Source organism: Drosophila santomea, chromosome 3L (assembly GCF_016746245.2).
Source record: "Drosophila santomea strain STO CAGO 1482 chromosome 3L, Prin_Dsan_1.1, whole genome shotgun sequence".
Classification (NCBI taxonomy): Eukaryota; Metazoa; Arthropoda; class Insecta; order Diptera; family Drosophilidae; genus Drosophila; species Drosophila santomea.
In genome coordinates, this window is record NC_053018.2 from 1,856,462 (window position 1) to 1,876,760 (window position 20,299).

The following is a 20,299-nucleotide window of genomic DNA, read 5'->3' on the forward strand; positions in this document are numbered from 1 at the left end:
TTCCTAAAAAGCCCATAAAAATGACGCAACACCGTCCCCGGATTAAGTCACACAGAAACCCAAAATATTTGGGGGTGCCATGACATAGAAATCTTTAATTAAAAATTTCGACGTATTATAAAGATTATGTTTTGCTTATATAGAATCTCCCCCAAGTCATTTCCCCAAATATAATGCGCCTTAAAATCAAAGTCCCATTAGGCAGCAATTAATTCCGTCTAGTCTATAATTGGATGATTCGAACTCTCGAAACCTCTTGTCTGATCCCAAAATATCGGAAGGTAGCCAACGCTTCTTCCGCAGACTTTGTGATTAAATTAAAATTTATGGTTTCATCACCTCTATTACGAACCCAAATCCGGCGGGGGTGTCTCGCTCATCACTTGTCCGACTGATTTTGATAAGCGGACTCTTTGGACGCCGCCCAGCGCTGATAGCAAATCAAATGGCACTCATATCAGTGCTAATTGACACTTATTAAAACGCGACCGGTTGAACTGATACTGCGTGCCGGAACAAAGGCACAAGCACGTGCAGCCCAATTATCAGCACTCGAGTTGAGGAAATCACGTGACTTTCATCGAGCCATATCGTTGGTTACTTTACTGAGTCATCTGATGGATAACTTTCTTAAATATCCATAACCAGTGCACTTAATTGAAATTAATTGAGAATGTCACTTAAATCCAGTTTGAATTGCCGCCAAAGCTGGACTTAACCGCTTTGCAACACTGGCTAGTAAGCGGAGGGCATCGATGCATAACTATGAAATAAGCTATCCTCACTAATGTTAGGAGTTGAGTTTTGTAAGAGTAGATGTTTGAAATTACATAAACGCGTTTTAAAGTTTATGTATATATAAAGTACCAATAAATTACTGTAGGACTACTTGACTCTACTACTACTACTCCACTAATTTGACCAGTGGGAACCCCCTGTTTCTTGGTAGAACATAAGAATACTGGCTCTGGTCACACTGCTCCGCCAATTGGACTGTGGGGGCGAAAATAAAAATAAGAATAATCATGTCAACGCTGCAGCTGGAATTTTCGCAGGCAATGACCGACTTCAAGAAGATGTTCCCGGACATCGACCGCGAGGTGATCGAGGCCATCCTGCGGGCGAACCTGGGGGCCGTGGACCAGACCATCGACGCCCTGCTGGCCATGTCGATTGACAACCAGGTGAGTGGAGGTGCCTGTGTATACTAACGTCTATGCTGTACTAACCCACTAACGAACGCAGAACGAGAAACTGCGCAATGAACTGGATGCTAATGTCTCGCCCCAGCAGAGCCTCATCAACCTGAACGACTCGGACCGGGACCTCCAGCTGGTGGACACCACGGACGGCGGAGGAGCGGGAGCAGTTGGAGCACCTGGAGCACCCAATGCCTTGCTACCGACGGCCGGTGCCTCGCCGAACCACCAGAACACGGGCGCATCGCCCAAGCAGCGCCCGATGGGAGCGGCCAACAGCAAGGGAAGCAGCCTGAACAACACGCCCACCAAGCGCAGCCGTCGCTGGAATCCACCTATCCTGGGTCCCCTGCCTGCGGGCTTCCTGCGCATCACGCCCGCTCCCGGGCAGCAGGACTTCGAGCTGCCGGACGAACAGTTCGCCCTGATGCTACAAAACGAGGAGTTCATGAATCAGCTGCGCTGGAATCAGGACTTCATGAACGCTCTCGAAAAGGAGCAGAACGGAAAGACCAAGGGAGAGGACGATGCACCCTTTCAGGAGCGGCTCAAGAACATGGGCAAGATGTCGCGCAAGAAGTTCCTGCAGATGGCTCGGGTCTTCACCTGGCAGCGCAACAAGAAGGTGACCACCGCCAAGCAGATAGACTCCTTGCCGCTGCGCGAGGAGCCCAGCGACGACGAGGATCACCACCACCAGCATCGTGATCAGCAGCAAGCGAGCCAGTCCAACCAGCAGCAGGGTCAACTGCAGCTGCGCAAGTGAAGCGGATCGTTCTGTTATCTAATCTCAACGGCCATAACGTGACGATCACGTGCGCTAGTAATCTCCCCAGTCCCAAGTAATCTCCAGGCAAGAACGAAATCTCCTATCCCAAACTCAACACAAAGATGCGATGGTATTACCCTAGTTTTAACCTTAAGTGCAATTTTCACCCTACCGTGCAATATCCCCCATATATTCCTTGTTTGTATACGTTTTGTTTACCCTTTCGTTGTTGCCAAATTAGCGTAGTTAAGTTTTATGCATTATTTGTAATCGATACTAAGGCGGCCCCTTTTAAGCCGCGATTGCTAGAGAGCCACACTCACTCACATGTTCGACTGATTATAAAAAGCGTTAATTAACAAGCATCACACCAGGAATCGGAGGCGAGTCCCCCAAGTAGAGCACTTTGCTTAGCCCAACACCTAGTCATGAAGCGGAACTCGAGCCACTTATTGTACAGTAATAGGAACTACCACGTAATTCAGTCTTAAATTTCACTTTCTACAATTTAACTGCTGGCCGGCGCTTCGCCAGCTTCTGCGAAAAGCATGAAATATGTTTGTATATCCCCAGACCGCGAATCTCTCGGAACTTGCATACCATATCAGCTGTGGATACAATGCAGTTTTACTACTCCAACGCCCCAACTTAACTCCGAATCGATCCTATCGCAGATATTACAGTGGATTAATATGCGTGCTATAAACTAGCGAAAATATTATAATTATAAAGAGCAGCTATTTGATTGTAATTGTATATGTATAAATATTTGAATAACAACCTTATATAACTATTCCAAGTATCAAATACAGATATTTCCAAACTTCAATGAAATTGTGTTGTTGTCTTCTTCGTGGCAAATAACTTCTGAAAGAAGTTATTCTAAAAATAAACCATACGCTCCATAAATGAATTTATTTAATTTTTATTTTGTTTTTGCATTTCGTTTTTAATTTTTTATAAACATAATACATTTATTAATAATTAAAAGATGCTCGATCCCGTCGACCTACTGCGTCGCGAATTCGGGACAGGCAGGATTCTGAGATCGGAAGCGCTGTGAGGTCCCAAAAACGCGACCAGTAGGGAAACAAGTTCGAAAAAATGGTTTTTCAATTACATTTTTCACACGCTCATTATTACATTATGTTATTGTAACGGTTGGTTTGTTTATTATGTTCAAAAATGATTTGTATCTTTATCATATATTTAATATATACGCTTGGGCTTAGGTTTTATTTAGTTTTAATGTTGGTTGTTGGCTGTGTTTAGACTTTGCTTTAAGGGCATATTGGTTACTACTCGTACGCGAAGTTTATGCAATGTTTATTATGAAATATTTGTAAATTACTTCGTTTTTAGGTTTCTTTTCATTTTGGGATTGACACGACAGTTTATGTTAAACCATTTCTTAAGTATTAAATATACTAGAATTTGTGGCTCTCTCTGCACTTCTGGTTCTTCTTCTTACCAGGAAGCGGAAATGAGCCTTGGCCGCAGGAGCCTCGCGTCTCCATTTCCGCTTCCGCGTAGCTTTTTCGCTCTCTGAGAGCGCGCCGGAAATGTGTCGGTGTGTGGTGTGGTGTGAATGTGTGGCTGCGAATGTGTGTGTGTGGGATGTGGCTGGTATGTGTACATATGTGTGTGTGGGGTCTTCAGATTGGATGCAACTGATCGTGGTAAACAATTACTTGTAAATTTGTTTTAAACTAATTTCTAAGGGGGCTCATTACTTCTGGTTGTTTGCAACATTTTGACATCATTTGCATACAATATTTTTATAAAATATTTTCCTTATTCATGATTCATTTCCTTTCTCGATTTATTTGCTCTTTTCTCTCTTGGAATTTTTTATCTTTTAGGCGTACAATTTAGTTTAGCTTAATTTGATTTGTGTTTTGAATGTTGTTTTTTTCGGTTCTATTTACTTCTTGTTGTTTGGGTTTTCTCGTGTATAAGTAGTTGTAGATGTGTAGAGTACAATCGAAAAGAATCAATAAATACGAATGTTTTAGTTTACGAATGTTTCACGTGTTGCATAATTTAAAAAACGGCTCAAAAACGAACGACAAATATATTTAAATATGTAGATATATATATATAATAATTCCCCATATGCATTAATGGTTAATCAGCGAAAAATAGTACAATCATAATAGTAGTAAATGGTAATAATTACAAAAACTTGAAACAGTTAAAAACATTTGTCAGTTTAAGTTTTGCTTGTATATAGTAGATTGGTTATTTCAATTTCAATTTTTCGACATTTGCCTTCGGATCCAAAAACGAAACGAGAACGAAAAAAAAATTGAAAATTCTTTACTTTACGCTTATACTTTTGCTTCTCCCCTACATCCTTACTCCTCCTCTGTTATATTTTTTTTGTTTTTAGTTTTGTTGGTTTTTGGAAGTCTTATAGCAGAACACATAGGGACTTTTTCGGCTTCTTCTGTTTCTTCTCGGGCGACTTCTTGTTGATCTGCCGGACCAGGTCGTAGAAAATATCGTTCACATTCACTTTGGCTTTGGCTGAGGTCTCCATGAAGGCGCAGTTGAACTGGGTGGCCAGGTTCTTGCCCAGCTCCTTGCCGACGACGCGCTCCTCCTCGAGGTCGCACTTGTTGCCCACAAGCACCATGGGCACATCGTCTGTGTCCTTCACCCGGAGTATCTGCTCCCGCAGGTCCTGCAGATCATTGAACGTCGATTGCGCCGTGATCGAGTAGACAAGCACGAATCCCTGGCCGTTCTTCATATACAGATCCCGCATGGCCGTGAACTGCTCCGTGCCCGCCGTGTCTAGGATCTCCAGCATGCACTGCTGTCCGTCCACCTCCACCTGCTTCCTGTAGCTGTCCTCGATGGTGGGATCGTACTTCTCCACGAAGATGCACTGGACAAACTGGACCGTCAGCGCGGATTTGCCCACGCCGCCGCTTCCGAGAACCACGATTTTGTACTCACGCATGTTGGCTGCTGTGCTGTATCCTTTGTATATCTGTTGTTTTGTGCTAAATTCTTTGGAAGAGACCCAAAATACAGGTAGGCCTGGTAAGTGGGATTACTTTCTAGGTGGCTCTCCCTCGAAAATCACTAGTTTTTAGGCGTTGTTCGGCGATTGCTTGTCGGTTGCAGTTGTTTTAGTTGCACTTGCTTTTTAGTTAATATATGTTTATATTTAAAGTAATTTGTTTGTTGTTGCTTTTGCTTTTGCTGTTGATAACCTTTGTGCCGTGTAAGTGACTGCGTGTGTGTGAGTGTGTTTGTGTGTGTGAATGTGTGCTGGTGTTTGTGCTCCCTCTCTCTCTTCCTCTCTCGCTCGCTCCTTCCGCCGAGTTGCGTGCGTTCAATTGTTGCTTTTTTGAGCGGAAATATCCTGATTTGACTGTTCCTCGAGACCGCCGTCACTGCTACCGAGGGCACACTGTGGGGGGAGTAAGAAGAAAGGCGGTTTTTAGACACAATTAACGCTAAATTCGCTGCGAGTCTTTTTGGTTTGCGTTTTTGGTATGCTGAGAACTGACTGCACTCCCTCTTTTCTTCTTCGCAACTCTCTCGTTCTCGTTCTCGCTCTAATGATTCATTTTCAGGGTTGCCAGGCAGCCGCACCGAACGCAGCGCTCCAATGCAACGCCTCAATCCGAAGATTCCCTTTCATTTCACTGGACTCTTTCACTTAAAATGCACTTAAATTGCACACTTGTGACCCATGTGCGTACATCAGCCAACCGAATGCCCACTGCACCACGCAAATGCACCCGCATGTCGGGCGGCAGGGCAACTCTGGGCGGAGTTTTACCTGTGCTTTTCACTCGCTGCCGCCAACTGTTTGCTCCTTGGGGACCGCTTCACCTGTCGCCGCTCGCGAATCGCTTCACTTTTTATTTAACACGATTTTATCTCCTAATTTCTTTATTTTTTCGCCCTCAGCGAACAGCGAACACTCACAGACTAGGGCTGCAAAAGCATCGATGGCACTATCGGCACTTGCAAGCCGATGGCTGCTCGCGATGTTCCCACGGCTATCGCGAGAGCTTAGAGATGACACTTTTAAGGCCAATAAAAATTATTAAAAAAAAAAAAATTTACTCATAAAAATAAATTCAATTTTTCTCAATTTATTTCAAGGAATCAAGAATTGGCTAATCAAATTTAGTAAATCTTAATATTGAAATTTTCATAATATATATTTTAATTAAAACTCTTTAATAGGATTTCATTGTATTGTATTCTACAGTTAGTAATATTTTAAAGTAATCATATTTTAATTCTTTTATCATATTTAAAAAGGAAATATGGTGTGTTGCCGATAGTTTGACAAAAATATTCAAATTTCTCATGAATCAGCATTATGATTCGCACTCAGAATTTTAGTCAGCCGCATTATTCCCATTTTCTAGATACAGATTTGAATCATATAATTGTTTATAATTTAAACAACTCTGATTAAGAACATTACTATATATAACTTTTTGGAATATTATGACAATTATAAAAGTGATTATTTCGAATAAATGGCACTAATATGTATGAAACCTAATAAAATATGTTTAGGAGAACCAATTGTCATTCAACTTTCCCCTTTAAGATATCCTTTAAATGATCAGCCAAAAATCTTCGGTGTCAATTCCACAGCTTCAGCGTCTTTTCGATTTAATCAATTCATATAAACTATGTATGTATATTTAGCAAAACAACAAAAGTTAATATCTAACTAAAATTTCGTACAAAATTCAGCGCGGCCGTTGATCTAGCGGATCTTGGTGACCATCCCGGCAGCAATGGTGACTCCCGCCACCCGCAGCATCACGCGTCCCAGCTCCTTGAAGTCCGCATACCGCTCGATGCAGATGGGTCTGCTGGTTTCCAGTTCCACCAGGGCACAGGAGTTGTTACCCAGGCAGCGCGGCTTCTTCTTAACCACCTCACCGGTGCTCTTGTGAATCGATGCGGTCAGCTTGCAGACCACGGCGGGCTCTATTAGGGATTGGTGGTGCAGCAGCACGGGGAAGCCCATGGTTATGGGCACCTTGACGTTGAACACGATGATGCGGGCCTGGAATCGCGTTGTCACCGGAATGGGTGTCTGCGGATCGCTGATGATGCAGCCCACGGCGACGTTGTTGATGTCCAAGGCGGGCAGGGTTACGGAGACCTGATCGCCGGCGAAAACGCAAGTCTGCGGGAACTCGTTCATGGTGAGGGATTTTACTTGAGCCTGCTCCCGGCTAGCACCCACCAGCACCTTGTCGTTCAGGCACAGCACTCCGGTTTCCACTCGCCCCGAAATGCAAAATCCGGAGCCAGTGCCCTTGTAAATGTCCGACACGGACATCCGCAGTGGTCTGTCGATGGCTCTTTCGGGGATCTTGAAGTTCTCTATGACATCCAGCAGGTGTGGTCCACTGTACCAGCTGGTCAGGGCGGACTCCTGCGCTTTCTTGGTGAGATTCTCGCCGGTCAGTCCGGAGCAGGGCGTAAAACTCACATCGGAATCCTTGAAGCCCGCCAGCTTGAGGAAGGACTTTAGCTTCGTCACAATCTCTGTGAATCGCTCCTGTGACCAGCCAACGGTGTCCAGCTTGTTGATAACCACGCCTAGTTGGTTAACCCCCAGGGATCGCACTAGGATGGCGTGCTCTCTTGTCTGTCCGCCGAGCTCGAAGCCGGATTCAAACTCTCCCCTTGTAGCATCCACCACCAGAAGGGCTACATCCGCCTGTGTGGCACCTGATATCATGTTCGGAATAAAGTCCTTGTGCCCCGGAGCATCCAGCAGTGTGACGATCTTTGTCTTGGTTTCGATACGCGACTGGCCCACATCCATGGTGATGCCGCGGGCCCGCTCCTCGCCCGTCTCGTCCAGCACCCAGGCGTACATGAAGCTCTGCTTGCCCAGCTTCTTGGACTCCTGTTCGTGCTTGTGCATCACGCGCTGCGAAACGTTTCCGGTGTCATACAACAGATGACCCATCAGCGTGCTCTTCCCGGCGTCCACGTGACCAATGACGATCATGTGGATGTGGCTCTTCTGGTCGGCACGCTCTTTCTCGTACAGCTGGCGGGCATTGCGCACGGCCTGCTCCTTGGAGACCTTGAAAAGGGTCGCTGAGCTACGGGAGATGTCGTCGCCGCTGATGTCAACGGGTGTGTTTCTGCCCGAAACCACAGGCGATGAGGGCACCTTGGGCGAGGGTATTTCGAAGCCTCGGCGCGGCTCCTTAAGGCTGATCTTCGGTGGCGGCGTAGCCACCGTTTTGCTGACGGTCTTAGGCAGCACCGGAGCAGGTGGCGCTTTCATCCTATTCACAGCCGGCTTGGCAGACTTCTTGGTCTCTTCGTTGAGTATCTCGTCCAGGATCTTCTGCATGTCGTAGTCGAATTTCATAGAGGTTTCCACGATGCGGCGCTCCGAGACGGCATCGCCCACCACGCTGCGCACCTCGTCCACGCAGGAGCTCAGCTTGGCCTGCTCGATCTCGTCCAGCTGCGGCATCTGGAAACTCTCGGAGTCGCGACGCGCCTTCTCAAAGGCGGCATCCTCGTCTTCCTCCTCGTCGGCATCCTCCTCCTGGATGTCCTTGTTCTTGCTAATGAACGCCGAGATGCTCTGCTGGCCACGAGCACGATCGTAGAGCCACTGCTGGGCATCCGTGGGCGAGATGCAGTGCTCGTCCTCCACGGAGTGGCCGTAGACGTCGTCGTACCCGTCGTACTCATCGTTGTAGTCCATGGTGCGCACTATCCTGTGCCGCGACATCTTGGAGGACTCTGTATTTCACAATTTACGGAGAAAGGTCAGAATTTCATCAAAAATAATAAAGGTGCGTACAGGTGTGGCTGCCTTTTCGTAAGTTTGGTATTTTGCGGCACTTCGTCCAAGGGATTTTAATAGACGACTACTGGTAGGTATGTATTCCGATTTGCATGACGTATTAACCCATGAAACTGATAATTCGTAATTTTTAAGAATTACACAGGTTGCTATTTACGTGGCAGGGTCAAAAGAAAGAACAATTGTTGAAAGTGTGAAATCGTTTAAATGTTTGTGATGCGACCTTGTGTAAACAGTGACATATGCTTAAATATACCAAACAAGCTGGAAGCCACCCCCACACAGCATTTAACCACCCCCGCGGAATGGTCACACTGCTGCGAGTCTGAATATTTTTTGCTTTGTGTCGCGTTTTAATGTGAAAAGAAAAACAGTTTTTCAACGGTTACGGGCGCAGAAAAGAGTACAAAACATTGCGAATACGGAGTGCGCGAAAATGCAGGCGGGGCAGCACTAAGTGGGAGCCGCATTTCCCCCGATTTTCGCCGTGCTGGGAGCCAACGTTGGCAGCCCGAATCCGAATCTCCAGCGCACTCGTTTATTATTAAACAACGGGCAGAGAAAAAGCAGAATCCAATCCAAGCCCAGCAAACAAACATGTACAACAACGGGGCCAGGGGCTTCTCCATTCACGACGCCTTCGAGGAGGAGACCGACGAGGCGATACGCGTCTATGGCTCCACCGTGATATCCACGCCCATGAGAGGCAAGCAAGGTCGCTCCACCGAAGACGTCTCCATCCGGATTCAGGATCCCAAGTGAGTGGGCTAGGCTCGTTCTCTGGTGAAAACAGGTCTTTGATCTGCCTGCGTGGGCAGCGATTATTGGCACCATTTTCCCCGCCGCCGCTGTGTGCCAAACAAGGAGCTCCATTCCCATTGTGACTGTGATTCCGGTTATTGTTGTGTTTATACTATGTGCACATCGTACACTTGCACGTTTGGCCAGCTGGGCATCTGGTGTTCTGTGAGCTGCCCACTTCCTTATTCCCGCCGGAAGCACCTGAATAAGTTAGCCGAGCGGCGCGTGCGTGATGGATACCATGCCACCATGCCTTCTTACCATCCCATTAGCCATGCATGGCGTGTCGCAACTACAGAAACGACGTGTAATTGTGGGGATTATAAATGCAGACGTCCAGCCTAATTTGGCATTCAATTGTAAAAATCATTGCGCATAAATTTCGTCATAAGGGTCTCTGCAGTTTCTCGCGGGGATCACAACGAGGAGGGGGTGGCCTTCGCCTGCGGTCAGCTGGAACCAGTTGGCCAGCCCAGCAAGCCGAAACCAGCCACCAGCTCATAGCCGTTTGCACTTGTCGGGCTTCTCTTGCCAATATAAACGAGTGGTAAACGCGAAACTGATTGCGCCTCGCCTTTGGCGGCAATCCAACCCCCCGATAACCCCTCGAAATGGTTGATAAGGGTCTTAAAGTCCATATTTTGCAAACTTGAAAAGCCTACTTGGCGCCTGAGCTTCGGATACCGCTCAAGTCACATTGTTATCGGGCATTTGGGCTTTTATCTTCGCTAGATATGACCAAATCTACCAAAATCATCACCAAACCGCGATAAACCACAAAACCTGTTTTGAAAGAAGCTTAGTAATCAGGGTGTTCTGAAGGCAGTCGTATGATAATCTTAAACGTTTCTTGAATAATACTGTTGAAAGCATTTAAATTGCTTGTTTGTTATATCTAAATATGCTTTATCTCTTCTCAGTGACTTACGCTGTTTATGTTTTGTACATTAGTTGTTTTAAATTATAGATATGAATGCCTATGAGTTGCTTAGGGTATACGTGTATTTAAGGATATTTATAGCGTAAAAACTGAATGCACCTTTTGCATTGCTGAAACCCTTTTCCCAAGTGAAGCGAGTCTTGAAGTAAGTGGGTCAACAAATTGGCGTTCAAAACCGGCTTTAATTATACAGCACCCAAGGCCATTGAACGCACCTTCTTTCAACCGCTTCCCCACTTCTGTCTCCCCAGGGGCTACAACAAGTATGCCGAGGACACAACCTCCCGGGACAGCGACTCGCTCATCCAGGAGTACGGCAACCTGCCCACGGAGGAGACCAACACATACTGCTGGCGGCATCCCAAGGTGCGTGAGAACTGGCGCACAGTGCTGGCCGCCTTCACGCTCCTGGTCGTGGGCACGGGCCTCTTTGTGATGGGCACCTTCGCCATCGCGGATCCGCAGAACACGTCGCAGGGAGTCGTGTTCTTTGTGGCCGGACTCATCTGCTTCATACCCGGGGCCTATCACGTCGTGTACATCTGGCTGGCAGCCAAAGGATATCGAGGGTTTGACTTCTATCACCTGCCGCTGTTCACATAAACGGACATCTGGTTGTCCTGTTTGAGCTGGTTTATCCACTGACGGAGAGTGGGAGAAGCCCCATCTATAAATATAAATCTGTGTTTGTTTATACATGTATAAACAACTTATGTTTTACATTGTAATCGTAATTAACCCGAAACTCGGTTTGTGTAACGTATTTTTTGTGTTTAGCGGCAAAAATTTCGTTTAGACAAAGATCCCCCCAAAACCCGAATCAAAATCTAGCAATATATAGATTATATATTTTACAATATTTTCTATTATGTACTCGGTAAAGTGTTTTGTATGCTCCCTCCAAAACAACCAAAAAAAAAAAAACATTCATACGTACACTCGAAATTTATTTAAACAAAAGAGAAAAAACAAACGAAAGACTTTGTATATGATGCTAACATGTTGAGGAAGCGCTAGAGTTAAAACGTATACTATATATAAATTGTAATTTATTGAAATTTAATTGCACCAAAAACGCTGCAAGGCGTGCGAAAATGTTTTACGATTTTCAAGAAATTCTCAAGAAACTAAAAAGATTAACAACCGTACACCCACGAATCTACGTATATGATTAGTGAGCGTCTGTCCAGGGATGCGCCTTAAAGAACTAGATCTAGACTTTAGTCAACGTCGAGTTATGATTACGATTATGATTATGATTATGTTAAAACCTAATCGAATGCAGCGAGGATTCCTCGAGCAACCAAGATACCATGATAATACCAAGCTACTAGTGATGTAAGACGATGCGCCGATATTGCAATACGTTCTTTTATAGCTATAGTGATGACGCGACTCTTTTCCGCTGACCTTTAACCCCGTCCTTTAATGAAATTACATCTCACACTCACCCACATTTCTGAGTACTAATCACACAGAATCACACCTCATCTGCCGCTTAGTTGTTAATGTCGTATAATTTCTTTTTAAGAAATGCTGAATATGGTTGTATTAAAACGAAAATGATTTTCACACTCAGAAAACCGAAGAAAACAATCAAAAAAAGATAAAATAAATTTACTTAAATTACAACACAATTTATATTTATGGCTAATACAGGACTCCTTTTTTCGAAATTTACACGAAACCTCTTTTCTAGATGTAATTTTGTGACTTTTGTATGTATTTTCCCATTGAATGTTGGTTTTTATTTGAATTAAAAATATTATTTTTGAACATTTCAGTTCGTTCTTATTATTTGGGAGTTTACTTTAATGCCGCGGCATTCAGCAATATGATTTTATTTTATCAACAGTTTTTTGCTTTTTGGACGTGTTTAATTGTTTCTTCTTTTTATTCGTTATTTTTTTTAGCACTCTTTTGGAAATTAATTTCATTTCCTTACGCAGCTAAAAATGAGCGATAAATTTTATCTTTCTTTTGCGGCGTGCCCATTGAAGTGTATCAAACTCCAATCATTATCAAGTTCACCCTCAACGCGACAGTGCGTTTCATGACTGTAAGATAAGTCGGATGCGGGTGTGCCCATTTGAATAACTTTTCGTAGATTATTTTGTACTAAACTGAATTACAATCAATTTCATTAACTAGTTAATGTCCTAAATGTTTGTATATTTATAAATTAGCTGATAAGCTATTTGCTTTCCCTCTCCGCTCTCTTGCTGACCTTACTCCACATCTTTTTGATAGCCCGGTAATTAATATATGTATGTATACCCCCGTCATACGGCCACGAAACGCACTGTCTGCCAACCCAGCTCCGAACCAGGCCCAAAGTCCTCTTGGTCAAATGGAATCGGTTGCCGCGGCTAATGGCTAATGGCTAATGGCGATGCAAATGAGATGAAGTGAAACGTTAGAAACAATCAAATCGAAATCGGCAATGGAATAGGATAGATACTTGCTCAATATACGAAGTTAACGACGGCTCTAATAGGTTTAATTATATTGGTGTTGTGCGCCTCCCCGAATCGATTATTTTTGTAGCTTTCGAACTTATTTGAACCGTATTTAAATAATTGTTGCCTCGATTCCACTCGGTTCGATTCGATTCGAATTGACCCCTCGGTTCGACCGTTGATGATTAAGCTTTAAATGTGCTTAGCGAAGTAAGTGTGGAAATGGAATAAAGTGCATGGAAATTAAGCGCCAAACAATGTTTGTTGATTCACCACCCATCCCCTCCAAGGAATCGAGGTATCAGTCGATGGGACAGAGGTGGGTTTGTTTGGGGGCTTGTACCTGTACACTTTCGCTATCTTCCTCAGGTACAACAGATACCTCGCCTTTTGGCTTATCTTTTTGGAACCCTGTAGAAATGGATAGTTACTATGGCTCATCTGTTTCTACCTATATCTATATATTAATTACATAGATTAGACGTACTCCATCGACTAAGGTACAGTTTTGCTGAGCACAGGAATCCAAAACAGAATCCCATTCCATGTTGGAAGCCGCCTCTGTTCCTTGGAGAGACAATTTGTCACCGCGCATCGATCAAACATAGGACATCCCAGTGGCCTGGCAACGGGCGCCATTGAGACCTGGATGGCAGGCCATCGTAACCGCAAGGGAGCGGAGTGAAGCCGCTAATGTCTGGAGTGCACATCCAAGTTCATTAGTCTTGGATGGGTGCGGAAAAGCTGCTCGACACGAAATGGAAAGTTTTGGCGAAGTTTCCAGCTGGTGAACGGTCGTAAATCGCAGCACGAAAAGCTAAAGGTCTAAAAATATCCCGGCACTCGAAGGCAATCGATGTGCCCGCAGCTGGCAGAGATGGGCGAACGCGAGCCGGAGTCGGACGAGGACTGCGAGGTCTATTGTAAGTCGTTACCTGTAAGTTGGCAGTAGCAGCATGTCCCTACTCATGGATTATTCCGCAGTCCTGAAACCGGTCAACGAGTACAACATTGTGGACAGGATCAAGGAGGCCAACAAGGAGCTCTTTGCGCTGGACGACGAGGCTTCCAATGGCAACGGCAAGGTGACCAAGGTGAAATTCGCCCTGAATCTGGAAGATTACGAGCCCACGGAGCAGCAGAAGGATCTCAGTCCCAGTCCGCCTGATGAGCTCCTCCAGCAGTTGACGCAGCTGAAGCTGAAGCCCATTGCCGAGGAAGAACCAGCGGCTCCAGAAGTGACCAAGTCGATAGAGGCGCCACCGCCAATGGAAGAGCCAGAAGTCGATGAAGTGGAGGAGGAGATATGCGAGGAAATCGTGGACTTGAGTGAGGTTCCGCAACAGCCAGTGGCCCAGGAAGCCACGCCCATAGAAGATGAAGACGACTTCTCCGGCGTGGACGAGGCAGACCTGGATGACGACCCTCCGGCTAAGGACTCTTCTGTTCCCGGTTCACTTCAACTGAGACAGAGCACTTTCGACCAGGATGACTCCGATCAGAAGAGTCTTACCAATCTGCTAACCGAATCCGATTGCGAGGAGGAGGAACGCACTCTGAATGAGGCTCGCCAGAAGCTAAGGGATGCCTACAAGAATCTTTACAAGACTTTGGATCCGAAGCAGCAGGCAACCATTGACAGGTTGACGGGAGCCGAAACTGAAGTGCCTTTGCCGGTGGCGCCGGTGGTGGCTCCAGTTGAAGTCGAAGAGGAGGATGACCTGTCCATCATTGTGGCCAGCTATATTCCAGATGACTTTGAGCTCAACGAGCAGAGCATTTACTACAAGAAGGAGGAGCCCGATGAAGTCAAGGAATCCTGCACCACATGTCCTAAGGCCACTTCCAAGACCTTCTTCACTTCGCGCAGTTTCAGCTTTCGCCGGCGGGCCAAACCCACGCCCACTCCATCCTCTGCCTCCGCTTCCACGACATCTCCTTCCGTGCGGATGAACTACAAGATCTGCTGCGAGCACCGTCATTCAATACAAGGCAAACTTCCAAGGTACACGGGCTACATGTCCGAGTACGGACTGACTGCCCAGCAGCTGCAGCGCCGGGACCAGCAACTGCGGCGGAAGCAGCGCTTCTCCATGGAGCAGACCATCAATCGCAACGAGCAGGAGCTGAAGAAGATGCAGGACAACGAGCGAGCCTTCACCACCTGGCTGAAGAACAAGATGCGCTATCCGATCAACAAGACCCGCAACATGTTCGATGCCCACAAGAGGCGGGGCAGTGTGGCCGCCGCCGGAAGTCCGCGCCAGCATCCGCAAGCTCATCCGCATCTGCACCAGGAGCAGGAGCAGCGTGGAGGACGGCGAAGGCGGCGGCGCGACAGCGGAGAGGTGGAGGTGCACGCCTATCGACACCTACTCGGCAGCTGGAACAAGTAGAAATAATGTAGTTCTTACATTAGTTTATTATATAAATGTATCGTATTATATTTAATTTGTAATACAACTTTTGAAGCGTGAAAAATGAGTGACAGGGATCGGAGTGGCGGGACCTTTAACAGATAGACAATGGTAACAGGAGAGTTAAATTACGGCCGGAGTGCCCCACAGGCTTGGGAATGCTCCCAGGCTCCCTCTAATGACGCGACTTCTTCGACTTGTGGCCATTGTCACGACTGTCCTCCCGCGAGCGCTTGCGATCCTTGTCCTTGCTGCTGCTCTTGTGTCCGGACGATGAGGAGGAATGATGCTTGTCCCGGCTGTGGTACTTGTCCTTAGACGATTTCGACGGGCTTTAAAGTAATAAAAGGGGTTTGGGTACGTTTTAAAAGATAATTCTAAAATAATTATTCTGTGGTTTTACAATTTTGAGCAAGCAAGGTGTGATGCTGTTCGTTGTTCGTTTTTTTTTGGAAATCAATTTTGCCAGACTGAACAATCATTAAATAATTCGACATAAACCCAAACAACAGATTATTGTATTACACCGAAAGTCAAATGGAATTTGGGGTACACCTAATCAGAACTTCCAAACCAACACCAGAAGTAACTAATCAATTGATAAAAATATAAATTAACAAAAATGAACTCTGAATAGTTTCTATCCTTAAAAATGTTTTTTGTTCCACCAAAGAAGAAAATAAAATTTAAAACGAAATTTCCTGAGTGTGTGATTGTGAGTGAAATGATATGGAAAATGCACTTGCGTTAGGCCGTATGGTTGGGTATTAGGTGTTTGGGGCTTTCGATAACAAACCTAGATGAGCTGCCATGTTTGGAGCTGGAGGACTTTAAATGCGAAGAGGACGAGGAGGAGTTCGACTTGTGCTTTTTACTGTGCGTCGACGATCGAGCCTCCTCGCGGTCGCGGCGACTGTGTTGGGCGTAAAATGGGGTAGAACGATTGATATAGATAAGAGAAAGGAGATCTCGGATAAGGTAACTCTTCTTGGACGGGTTGATGGGGTCGTGGCTCATACCTGTGCTTTGAACTTTTGCCGTGCTTCTTGGAATCGAATTTGCCGTTGCGTGGTTTGTCATCAGTGGCATAATCATGGTTGCGATCCTCCTCAGCAGCCTCGCGCTCCAGATCGGACCAGTCCTTGCCAGATTCCTCATCAGAGCCAAGGTCCTCTGTAAATGTCGTTGAAAAGAATAAGAACTTGCAGATATGGGAAGCTTGGGTTTGTGCATACCATCGCTTTCTTCGCTGTCTTCTGATGCCTCTGAGTACTCGGAATCTTCGTCCGACTCCTCATCTGATTCTGCGTCGGTGGGATTGTAGGCTTCATCCTCTTCGGACTCGGCGGTCTCGTTTTCGCCTTCGCTGCCCGATTCCGGGTCCAAGAAAGTCCAGCCGCCTTGGTCAAAGAATCCCTCGGGATCGTCTGTGATAGTTTTCATGATCTTTTGCCAGTTCAGGGATTGAACGCCCTCCGAATAGCGAATGTCGCAGGAGCTACAGGATACTCGTTAGTAGAAGTACAATTTAAAAATAGGCAGAGGAACCTACTTGAGCCACTCCTTGACGTGATCCAGCATGTTCATGGGAATGGCGTTCACCATGGCCACCTTCTTGTTGTACTCCTTGAACACAAATATCATATCAAAGTTACGCAAGTGGAACTGGACGCGCTCAAAGTGCACCAACTCCACATCGTCCAGCGTGATGACGAATGGCGGCCATTCCGTGAGATTGACCAGTGAGCCCGAGGTGGGTTGCAGCGTCACTGTGCTGCGGAAGGGTGCTCCAGGGAATCCCAACTCACGGAAAGGCGTGTCGAACTCCACTACCGACTTGGTCATTGTTTCCACCTTCTCGCAGAAGCTCTTAAAGGCAGTCTTGAGCTTGTGGCGCAGCTCGCGTTCCGCCTGCTCAGCAGCCAAGTCGTCGCGGTCGTGCATGTGCTGGTGTTTGCCCAGATCCGTGGTGATTTCTCCCACTTCCGTGTAGAACTGCACATCCACGTGCTTCTTTTTGCCAAACATGATGGCGTACTTGAGGTGGAAGTGCAGAAGAATGATCATCTCGCCGTCGCAGGGCTGGAAGAACGCGCTCTTTATGTTGTTGTACAGGATGTCCACTTTGTCGCCGCGCACGGAGATGTAGCGGAATCCATTGGAGTGCGCTTCCAGGCTGCCCGTCATGCGCTTGGTCACGATGTTGGGCCGAATGTACAGATCCTTCAGCTTGGGATTACCCTTGTTCTGCGACAGAATGAGCGTGTCTTGCTTCACAAGATCCTCCTTCTCGCGCTCCTCCGCCTCGCGGGTCTTGAAGCGCTTCTGCACCTCCTTGATCAGCCGGAAGGCATTGTTCAGATTTGCAGATGGAGCTCCCACCTCTCCGTGTTCCTTCACATTGGAGCTGCGGTACGTACTGCAGGGAAAGGGTTCAGTTAGTGTATTCATATAGCGGATTTCGTACTATACTTACACTTCCTTGACGAAGGTGGCCTCCGGCTGAGGATAGAGTCCGCCTTCGTTGCGACCCATCGTGGCGCCGGGGTGAAAGAAGTTGATACGCAAGTACGTGTACTCGCCCTCCACCGACTGCGAGATGTTCTTGATGGTCGATATATGGAACGGCACCTGAATGCCGAACACTGGCATGATGACGGTCTCGTACTTCTTGTCCACGTAAAGCTTGAGCTCTTTTACTTCCGGTTCGCGCGGCATTTGGCTGATGGACTTGTATGAAACGGTGTTCTTGCGCACTTTCTCCACCTCCTTCGAGTTTCCCTGCTTGGCCAGCCGATCCTTGGCGCGCTCGTTCAGCTGTTGAGCCAGCTCGCGCTGGTGCTCCTTGCGCTTCTCCTCTGTGTTGATCTCGTTTCGCAACTTTGACTCCAGCACCGCATTGCGCTTGCTGCGGCCCAGAATCTCGGTGCCCTGATCTTCCTTAGCAGTCTTCTTGTCATCCACATCTTCCTCGTCGCTGTCGTCCTTGATGAAGATGCCCACGTTCTTGATCTTCTTCTTGGAGGGCGTCATCACACTGGCCGGCGATTGTTCGCCAACTAGGACGGTGTCTCCGATGAAGAGGGCGTAGTTCTTGCCCTCTTTGTCGGCGGCTTCGGGATTGGTCAGATTCGAGATGCCCACGTGCAAATTGAAGACCATATTCTTTTTGAGTAGCGCCTGGCATTTGGGCCCAATGACAATGGAGTTCTCCCGGAACTCAAGGCCCATGGCGAAACCAAAGCTCTTGGGCAGATTGTCCACCATACTGGGCTTCTCCTTCTTAACGTAGTCCAGGGTCTTCTCGTAGACGTCGCACAGCTTGGTGCCCGGTACCAGCAGCTTGAGAATCTCCTCCTGCACACTTACCAGAAATGTGTAGTTCTCCTGCATGGCTTCGGTGGGATTCACCAGAAAGGTGCGCGATATATTTGAGCAGTAGGACTTGTAGCGGGCGCCCAGAGAGCATACTATCACACCGAAGTGCAAGGGATTTTTGTCGGCTACGGCGGAGAATTTTAGGCTGTAGACTCCTCCCGATTGGATGATGGGTGGATAGGCCATGTCGAGGAGTCTGGGATCCAGACCACTGGTGTACTTCTTCTCGCCTATGGCAGCCTCGCAGCCATCTGAGAGCTTGTTGTGTTTGACTTTCTAAAATGGGTGGAAAGGGTTAATAAAATAGGGAAACACAATCACGTTTTAGCCCGAAGCTCACCCTATCCGAATCAATAATGTCCATGATCTCATCTTTCAAATACTTGTTGAAAATGTCCATGGACACTAGCGATGCCTTGCGTATGTTGTTGATCTCTGACTCATCCTTGGGACACATAAGGTAGGCGATGATAGTGCTGATGTCCACATGATCAAACTTGGACGCTGTCAACGACTTTTTCCAGGCTTCGCTGAACTCCCCGGGATAGGCGTCCTTGGTGAAGATGCCCAAGCGCTTGCCCTTCTTGGAGTTCTGCAGGGCTTTGATGAGTTTCTCGAAGTTGCCCTGGTCCTTGTCCGTCTTTTCGAAGGGAAAAGCAGAAGGGATTAGAGAACTTTTAGCCTGGAGCAGAATTTGAAACTCACCCGATCCCTCACAAGGAGCTTGATTTCAGGAAAACCTTCTTCGGTGATGTTCTGGGTTTGTTTCAGGAACTCTATTTTCTTTTTGCTGGTGAGGAAGTATACGGCATCCGAGCAGAACACTGAGATGGTGTCCGTCAGCTCGTAGCCCAGCAGCCAGAGCTGCAGGGCCATGGACTTGGAGTACATGACATCCTCCTCGACGCCCACAATGCTCATGATGCAGTCCAGATTCCTGAGCGCGTCATCGTGTCCGATGCTGGGAGCCTTCGAAAGACAATGAGATGGAGATTACTATGCAGTAGGCCCCTTTTCTCCGCACCAGCTGGTCTATGGGTACTTAATTTCACCACATCTCCAAATCCCCCATTATCGCTGTCTGCCAGCAGACACTCCACGTGCTACCCGGTGCTCCTGCGACCCCAAAAATCCGGAGATTGCCGACCGGCGGACGGACTCACCCTCCATTCTGTGTAGAGGCGCTTCACGCGGCGCACGAACGCCTCCTTGTCCAGCACAAAGCTCGACATCTTGCCGCCGGATTTGTTACAGTATCTGCGCTAACTCCGCTTAAAATGCGCTTAACGCCAGAAATTGCATTTGCAAATTCCGCCGGATAAAAAAATTGCGCGGCGACCAGATGAAGAAGAAGAAGAATCAGCGTCAGCGCGAGGTGAGTGTGACCGCGCTCTAAAATACCACAATATACCAATTGAGTTTCAGTTGCCATTGATAAAATAGTGTAACCAGGCTCAGTACTAAAAATCTAGCAGGGACTCAAACCATATGCAAAAATTTT

General features: G+C 46.8%; 6 protein-coding genes across 9 annotated transcripts; 3 read left to right on the forward strand and 3 right to left on the reverse strand.

The window, feature by feature from the left end:
• The first annotated feature begins 963 nt into the window (after positions 1–963).
• LOC120448151 (CUE domain-containing protein 1) lies at positions 964–2,797 on the forward strand. 3 transcript variants are annotated; one of them, XM_039629985.1, is made up of 2 exons: positions 964–1,184; positions 1,246–2,797. In XM_039629985.1, the coding sequence occupies exons 1-2, from the start codon at positions 1,026–1,028 to the stop codon at positions 1,963–1,965; spliced, it is 879 nt and encodes a 292-aa protein (XP_039485919.1). In that variant the 5' UTR covers positions 964–1,025; the 3' UTR covers positions 1,966–2,797. The 3 variants fall into 3 exon arrangements, with proteins under 3 accessions (XP_039485919.1, XP_039485920.1, XP_039485921.1); XM_039629986.1 differs by having other exon boundaries at positions 1,291–2,797; XM_039629987.1 differs by having other exon boundaries at positions 1,294–2,797.
• An 80-nt stretch (positions 2,798–2,877) lies between these two features.
• Positions 2,878–5,942, reverse strand: LOC120448152 (ras-related protein Rap1). The gene is made up of 2 exons (XM_039629988.2): positions 5,768–5,942; positions 2,878–5,392 (listed from the first exon to the last, which is right to left on the reverse strand). The coding sequence occupies exon 2, from the start codon at positions 4,934–4,936 to the stop codon at positions 4,382–4,384; it is 555 nt and encodes a 184-aa protein (XP_039485922.1). The 5' UTR covers positions 4,937–5,392; positions 5,768–5,942; the 3' UTR covers positions 2,878–4,381.
• A 642-nt stretch (positions 5,943–6,584) lies between these two features.
• LOC120450395 (HBS1-like protein) lies at positions 6,585–8,954 on the reverse strand. The gene is made up of 2 exons (XM_039633391.1): positions 8,801–8,954; positions 6,585–8,739 (listed from the first exon to the last, which is right to left on the reverse strand). Exon 2 carries the CDS (start codon positions 8,726–8,728, stop codon positions 6,719–6,721), a length of 2,010 nt encoding a protein of 669 aa, XP_039489325.1. The 5' UTR covers positions 8,729–8,739; positions 8,801–8,954; the 3' UTR covers positions 6,585–6,718.
• A 133-nt stretch (positions 8,955–9,087) lies between these two features.
• Positions 9,088–12,324, forward strand: LOC120450398 (transmembrane protein 134). Its single transcript, XM_039633393.2, has 2 exons — positions 9,088–9,561; positions 10,796–12,324. Exons 1-2 carry the CDS (start codon positions 9,401–9,403, stop codon positions 11,145–11,147), a joined length of 513 nt encoding a protein of 170 aa, XP_039489327.1. The 5' UTR covers positions 9,088–9,400; the 3' UTR covers positions 11,148–12,324.
• A 1,086-nt stretch (positions 12,325–13,410) lies between these two features.
• Positions 13,411–15,516, forward strand: LOC120450397 (coiled-coil domain-containing protein 181). The gene is made up of 2 exons (XM_039633392.1): positions 13,411–13,926; positions 13,988–15,516. The coding sequence occupies exons 1-2, from the start codon at positions 13,860–13,862 to the stop codon at positions 15,397–15,399; spliced, it is 1,479 nt and encodes a 492-aa protein (XP_039489326.1). The 5' UTR covers positions 13,411–13,859; the 3' UTR covers positions 15,400–15,516.
• Positions 15,408–20,166, reverse strand: LOC120450394 (FACT complex subunit spt16). 2 transcript variants are annotated; one of them, XM_039633389.2, is made up of 9 exons: positions 19,962–20,166; positions 19,504–19,767; positions 19,139–19,438; positions 17,897–19,074; positions 16,973–17,839; positions 16,656–16,918; positions 16,440–16,593; positions 16,217–16,333; positions 15,408–15,752 (listed from the first exon to the last, which is right to left on the reverse strand). In XM_039633389.2, exons 1-9 carry the CDS (start codon positions 20,028–20,030, stop codon positions 15,596–15,598), a joined length of 3,369 nt encoding a protein of 1,122 aa, XP_039489323.1. In that variant the 5' UTR covers positions 20,031–20,166; the 3' UTR covers positions 15,408–15,595. The 2 variants fall into 2 exon arrangements, with proteins under 2 accessions (XP_039489323.1, XP_039489324.1); XM_039633390.2 differs by lacking the exon at positions 16,217–16,333 and having other exon boundaries at positions 19,962–20,164.
• Between the last annotated feature and the right edge of the window lie 133 nt (positions 20,167–20,299).